The 6,386-nt window shown below is 56.3% G+C and overlaps 1 protein-coding gene across 2 annotated transcripts in view; it reads right to left on the reverse strand.

The window, feature by feature from the left end:
* The window catches only part of LCN12 (lipocalin 12), a 14,770-nt gene that overhangs the window by 3,788 nt on the left and 4,596 nt on the right, over positions 1-6,386 (reverse strand). The window contains exon 6 of one of the 2 annotated variants that reach the window (XR_002774601.1): positions 2,530-2,532. Coding sequence is in view for 1 of the 2 variants with exons in the window: in XM_003794940.2 (XP_003794988.1) it covers positions 6,318-6,346 (29 nt within the window). In the remaining variant the exon portion in view is untranslated. Of the gene's footprint in view, positions 1-2,529; positions 2,533-6,298; positions 6,347-6,386 lie in introns of those variants that run through there. The other variant, XM_003794940.2, reaches the window with a different exon arrangement.

Consider the following 6,386-nt stretch of genomic DNA (forward strand, 5'->3'; position numbering starts at 1 on the left):
TTTCTTTTCTTTTTTTTTTTTTTTAGAGACAGAGTCTCACTTTTTCACCCTTGGTAGAGTGCTATGACATCACAGCTCACAGCAACCTCCAGCTCTTGGGTTTAGGTGATTCTCTTGCCTCAGACTCCTGAGTAGGTGGGACTACAGGTGCCCAACACAACACCTGGCTATTTTTTTGTTGCAGTTTGGCTGGGGCCAGGTTTGAGCCTGCTACCCTCGGTATATAGGGCCGGTGCCCTACTCACTGAGCCACAGGTGCTGCCCTTATTTATTTATTTATTTTTTTGAGAGTCTCAAGCTGTTGCCCTTGGTAGAGTGCCATGATGTCACAGCTCACAGCAACCTCAAACTCTTGGGCTTAAGTGATTCTCTTGCCTCAGCCTCCCAACTAGCTAGGACTACAGGTGCCTGCTGCAACACCCAGCTATTTTGTTGTTGTTCTTGTTGCAGTTGTTTAGCTGGCCTGGGCCAGGTTCAAACCCGCCACCTTCAGAGTATGTGGCTGGCGCCATAACCACTGTGTTACGGGTGCCATGCCAGGGCAGGTGACCCGTCTGCTCTGTACTCCGGGTCCTTGTCTGGGCCCAGGCATAATGTGGTGGCCTCAGGACCGTCCTGCTCCCAAGGTTGCCTCCACATGGGCCCAGTTCCTGGCTAAGGCAGACAGGCTGAGAGCAGTAGGATGAAGCCACTGTATCCTTTGTTTTGAGAAATCTTTCCAAAGGTCACTCATAAAGTTACCATACATAGGGAAAATAGGAAATTGTAAAATTGCACAATTTTACAAAATATTATCTACATTTTGGCCACATCTTTATAGTATGGTATAATGAATGTTTTATAAATGTAGGTACATTTAGTGCAATTTCCCTAAGTATGGCAACTCTATAGGAGACCTTTGGGACACCTGGCTTTTGTTTCCCAGAGTCAGGTTTATATCTATTTCTGTCATGGTCTGGGGAAGATAGCCCTGCAGGCCTGTTGCCCTGAGCCCCCAAGCCAGGCAGGGCCCTGTCCATGGCCTCCTCTCTGCCCAGTCTCAGGGTAGGGGGTGCCCATGGGTGTGCCTGGGCTCTGTGCAAAGCCATAATCACATGGGAGGGGACTGCAGGAGGCTAGGAGAGGAGACAGGGGAGAGGGTGATGTTCTCACAGCCACTACACACTCTACCTAAGCCACCAGCTGGCGCCAGGTCCCTGGCTGGAGCAGAGTCTAGTGCGAAGCACCCGCTAGGGATATCCTGCACAGGCTGCCACCAAGCCCTGAACCCAGGAACTTACACGGCCAGACCCCTGAGAACTGGGCTGCAGAGGGGCAGTGGTCAGGCCAGGGCCAAGGTCTCTCTGTGGGGAATGGCTGGGATGGGGCGGCAGGGTCCCCCAAGGCCAGCCTCCCAGCAGTGGTATGAGTGTGGCGATGCTTTAGAGGAAGGAGATGCTTTAGTTCAGACCATCCATGGCTGGGCTGGACGCTTCTGGAAGCCATGCCAAGCCTGAGATCTATGGCACTGCCCCTGCACTGTGGACTTAGCACTGAGGGTCTCATCACTTCTGGGCTTTTTGGCTAAGATCAAGTGTAGCATTGAGGGTCTCCCTGGTTGTGGCTGTGAAAGCAGTGTCAGGCCAATCCCTCCCTGCAGCCCTGTCAGCTTTGGGAAGCAACAGCCCTCACAGAGCCTTTGAGCCTTCCTGATCCCCTTCCTCAGACAGACTTGCTGTACACACCTTTTACACTCTGTGCCCACAAAGCAGCAGCCCTACCCTGAGCTCTTGGATCTCCAGGGGTCTGGCTGGTGATCCACCTTTGAGCTCCCCCTCCCTCAAAGCCTGGGTACAGAGCTCATGCCTGGCTCCACAGGCAGATGGGAACAGAGAAAAGGTGGGCTGGGCAGAGTGGCTGCTGGGCAGGAACTCTGAGCAGCCCTCATCAAGTTCCAGAACAGCTCCCTTTGTACAGGGTCTTATGGGAAGAGTTTCTTGCCCCAGAGGAGCCCTGAGTTGGCTGCCATTCCTGCACGAGGCCCTGCTTTCTCCTGTAGACCAGGAATGCCACCCTTCTGCCCCTGATTTGCAGAGTCCAGAATATTCTATCTAGCAGCTTCTCCTTGGTGACCAGGGCTCTGGCCCTCCCCTACTCAAAATCCTTAAGGAAGCATTTTGGGGGGCCAATTGTGAGGTCTGGGCACCTCTGGTGGGTGCCAAGGCAGGACCTGCACAGGGGCCCCTGTGGCTGGGCCTCAGTGCTGGGAGCCCATAGACCCAGGCCTGGCCCCACCTGACCCTGCCTCTGCTCAGGCTTCCCTGAAGGCTGGCAGGGAGACCCAGTAAGGATTTGGACTGGAGAAAGTCAGAGTCCAGGCTCAACCTCACTCCAGCTGGGAGTCCCTATAGGCAGTGAAGAGGGTCCCATGGCCAGACCTGCTCAGGCCACACTCCACAGTTCCTATAGCCTAGCACAGTTCCTATAGCTACTGGAACTCCTACAGTTCCAGTAGCCTGCAAATACTCTGGGTACCCCATCCTGGGCCACCCCCTCTCCCAACACCTGGCTCTTCTATCTTGGGCCACACTCTGTCCCTATCCCAGGTGTTCTGGTTGAGGGAAATGGTTTGAGCCTGCTCCAATAAGGTTAAGGCCCAGGCAGGTGATCTGGGTGATCTGCTACCGGGTGATCGATCTTCAGGTATCTCCGTGCCTGGAAGGCTCAGATGTAGCTGCTATGGGGAGTAGGGGACCCCATGAAGCCTCTGTGTCCCAGGCTCAGCTGGACTCATAATGTCTGTGGCCCCAGGTTTCCTGGTTATTAGAGGGCACAAGGGCTCTCATGTGTCCACTGACCCATACTGGGGACAGTACAGGGCTGGAGTGTCTACCCAGGCAGCACAGCCTGGCTGGTTCCACTCTCCTTAGGCCTCTGAGGCACTGGGCTGGGGTTCAGGGGACTGAGTGCCAGCTCTGGGATGTCGGGATGTTGTGAGGACAAGGGACCCCATTCACAAGGGCACTACTGGGGGTCTAGTGTGGCTGGCCAGATGAAAGAGCCTTGGTGGCTCAGGGCACAGGGCCTCACAGTCTCCAAGGGGCAGGGTGTGCTCAGGCTGTGCCCAGAGAGTAGGGCAGCTATGGCAACACCAGACCAGGCACCTTCTGTGCTCACTGCTGTCCCCTCCTGGCCTTGGCCTAAGTCCAGCCACCTGGCCTGGAGGGCAATGACCATGTACTCAAGGCTCCACTGTGCCAGGGATGCAGCCTTCCCTGGGGGCCTGGGCTAAGTGAGCCCCTCCACCCGTCCTCTCATGTAGGGGTCTTTGCTCCCCCAGCAGCCCTGCCTGTCCCCTCCCTACACAGCCCTACGGACAGTCCAGGGAAGGTGCTCCCCCGGAGCAGGGCTGCCAGGGTTCAAGGATGAGGCCAGTGCAGGGGCAGCTCCCACCTGACTCCTTGATGGCCTATCTGTTGTTGCCCTTATGGGCATGGGCTCCACATGGCCTTAGCAGGCACTGGACCATACCTAGCTGCCAGGGAGGCTCTCGCCATCTCAGGGGCCATCTTCTGGGGGCAGGGCACATTAGAGGAACAAGACTGTCCCAATGCCCAAGGATAGGGCTCCTGGGGCCAGCCCCACACACAACAGAGCCCCCCCTTGTCCCCTCTCTGCTGCCCTGGTCTCTGGGAGGGGTGGGAGGACTGGGCTGTACTCAGGCACAGGGGTAGGGTCCAGGCTAGACCCCAGCAAACAGATGGCCAGGCAGGTGGGCTGCCCTCTCTCATCTGCATCCAGCCCTGGACCACTGGGCTAAGCCAACACTGCTGAGGCCCTGCTTGGCCTCTGCTCTGCTTACTCCTCAGTTCTTCAAGTGCATGGGATGGGTGGGCTGTCCAGGCAGGAAGCGACAGGCCCCTAGAAGGAGCCTATAGGAAGAAGCATTAAGGCAGGGCTACTACCAGGGCAGGCAGACAGGCCCCAGAGCAGTGGCCCCAGGAAAGAAAGGCAAGGGGCCACTTGTGAGCTGAAGCTGTGACAGAGAGGACTGCACAGAGGGGCCACCCACCCCATGGAGAACTGCTGTGGACGACACTCCTGCCACCCATCTCAGGACCCAGGGGACTCATGGGACTGTGCAGCTGCTCTGCTAGGACTGGAGAAGCAGAGGGTGGCCAGGGCCCTGAATCCAGTCTGGCCTGGACTGCCCTCCTGTGGGAGCTGGGAAGGAACACAGCGTCTTGCGTCTGCCCAGCCAGGAGCCAGTGCTGGCCTCACAGCACTGGCTGGTACAGGGGAGACCCCACTGGGGTCTAGTCCACCCCTGTGGCTCCAGAACCACATGGGGCTTGTTCCTGAATCCAAAGAGCAGGCCACTGCCCAAGGGTGCAGGTGGGTACCAGGAAAGAGGCAAACCCCACCTACACACACAGGGTGTCATCTCACTGCTGGGGCCAGGATTCCCTGCCCAGGGTGAGGGTGGCCCACAGGCCACCACTGTGGTGAGGGCAGGAGACAGTCAGCCAGACTCCAGGGGGAGACATGGGGGGCCCTGAGGCTACTGAGTAGCTGTCTAGCCTTCCCAAACCTCAGTTTCCCCATCTGTGCAAAGGGATTGAAGAAGATCTTCTCACAGTGCTATGCAGGTTTTCTGGGAGAGAAGGTGGCCTGGGACATCTCCATCATATTGTCAGAGGCAGGATTGGCCCTGCTCATACTGAGCCTCTCTAACCACTCCTCCCTCCATAGGTCCTTTGCCTGGACTACTTGCAGCGCCATCCCCTGCCTCTGTCAGGCAGCAGGTGAGGGCATGGCCCAAGCCCTGGCTCTCAAGGATGTAGCAGCTGGCTCTGGTGGGCAAGTGCCACCTGTGGGGAACCCCATGGGTCAGCAGGAGGATGGGGAAAGGGCAAGGTGAGGCCACCAACTATAAGCCCTTTCTGCCAAGAGACAGCTACCTTCATTTCTGATTCCAGCAGGATGCCAGGCCATGGCCTAGGATTTCTGACCTCAGGGTCATGTCCTCATCACCATACTGGACAGGATGAACCTCAATCAGGACACATGAAAACTCATTGCATTTGACCTGAGCCTCCTCATCTAGGATACAGAGCAATAGAGCTCCATCCATCCATCCATCCATCCATCTGTCCACTGGTGCATCTGTCCACCCATTTGTCCATCTGTCCATCCATCCACCTCCATCCATCCATTCTTCTTTCTGTCCATCATCTGTATCCCTCCATCTACCTGCCCATCTATTCATCCATCCATCCACTCATCTGTCCACCTCTCTATCCATCCATCCATCCATCCACCCACCTCTCTATCCATCCATCCATCCATCCACCCACCTATCCATCCATCCATCCATCCATCCACCCACCCGTCTATCCATCCTTCCATCTGTCCATCCATCCATCCATCCATCCTTCCATCTGTCCATCCATCCACTCATCTGTCTATCCACCCATCTGTTCATCTACCCACCTATCTGTCTCTTGCCTGTCCATCCATTCATTCATCTGTCCACCCATCCATCCGTGTACCTGTCTACCTACTCATCCATTCATCAGTGTGCCTGTCCACCTGTCCATCATCCATCTGTCCATCCCTTTTTCCACTCATTTGCCCATCTATACAACCATCCACTTATCTGTCCATCATTCATTCACCCATTTATCCACCCATTCATCCGTCCACCCATATGTGCACCTGTCCGTCCATCCATCCATCTGTCCATCCATTTGTTCACCATTGACCATCCCTCTTCCCAATCATAGGTATTGAGCCTCCTCTGTGGCAGGTACCAACCACCTTGGAATCGGGGCCAGTGATGGAGAAGGCAGGTCTGCATCTGCCCCTGTGCAGCTGGTGTGACTGTGCCAGATGCCCAGAAGGTTAGGTTGTGCTGTGGCAAGCACCACATGTGGGATCATTTGCATGCATGGTAGGTGCCGATTTTGTGGGGCCTTTGGTGAGGGTGTCCAGTCTGCTGTCCCTACCCAGCTGCCCACTCTAGAATCTGCTTGGTCCTGCACTATCGCCCTGCAGGAAGCATATGTGGGAGACTTGCTCCGTCACACAGGGGTGTGGGGATGGTCTGCTTTCAGAGGGACTCTGGACAAGCCCAGTGAGGAGCCACCCTCCTAAGCCACAGGAGGTGGAAGCAGTCAGGACCCAGGAGGCATCTCTCTGGATGGTCTTTGCTCTCTAGCATTGCCAGAGACTGCTAGACCAGCTCCCTGGCTGCTCCCCTGAGTGTGGTAGAGGCTGAGATGGGCACTTATTCCTGCTGACAGCTCTGGGCTGTGAGGCAGGGGCTGCTTCAACCTTCAACAGGGGCCCGCCTGGTACTGCCATTCTGGCAGGAGACAGAGGGGAACAGGAAAAGGGAGAGACAC

Source organism: Otolemur garnettii, unplaced genomic scaffold (genome assembly GCF_000181295.1).
Source record: "Otolemur garnettii isolate 467f Iridium unplaced genomic scaffold, OtoGar3 scaffold00087, whole genome shotgun sequence".
In the NCBI taxonomy this organism is placed as follows: domain Eukaryota; kingdom Metazoa; phylum Chordata; class Mammalia; order Primates; family Galagidae; genus Otolemur; species Otolemur garnettii.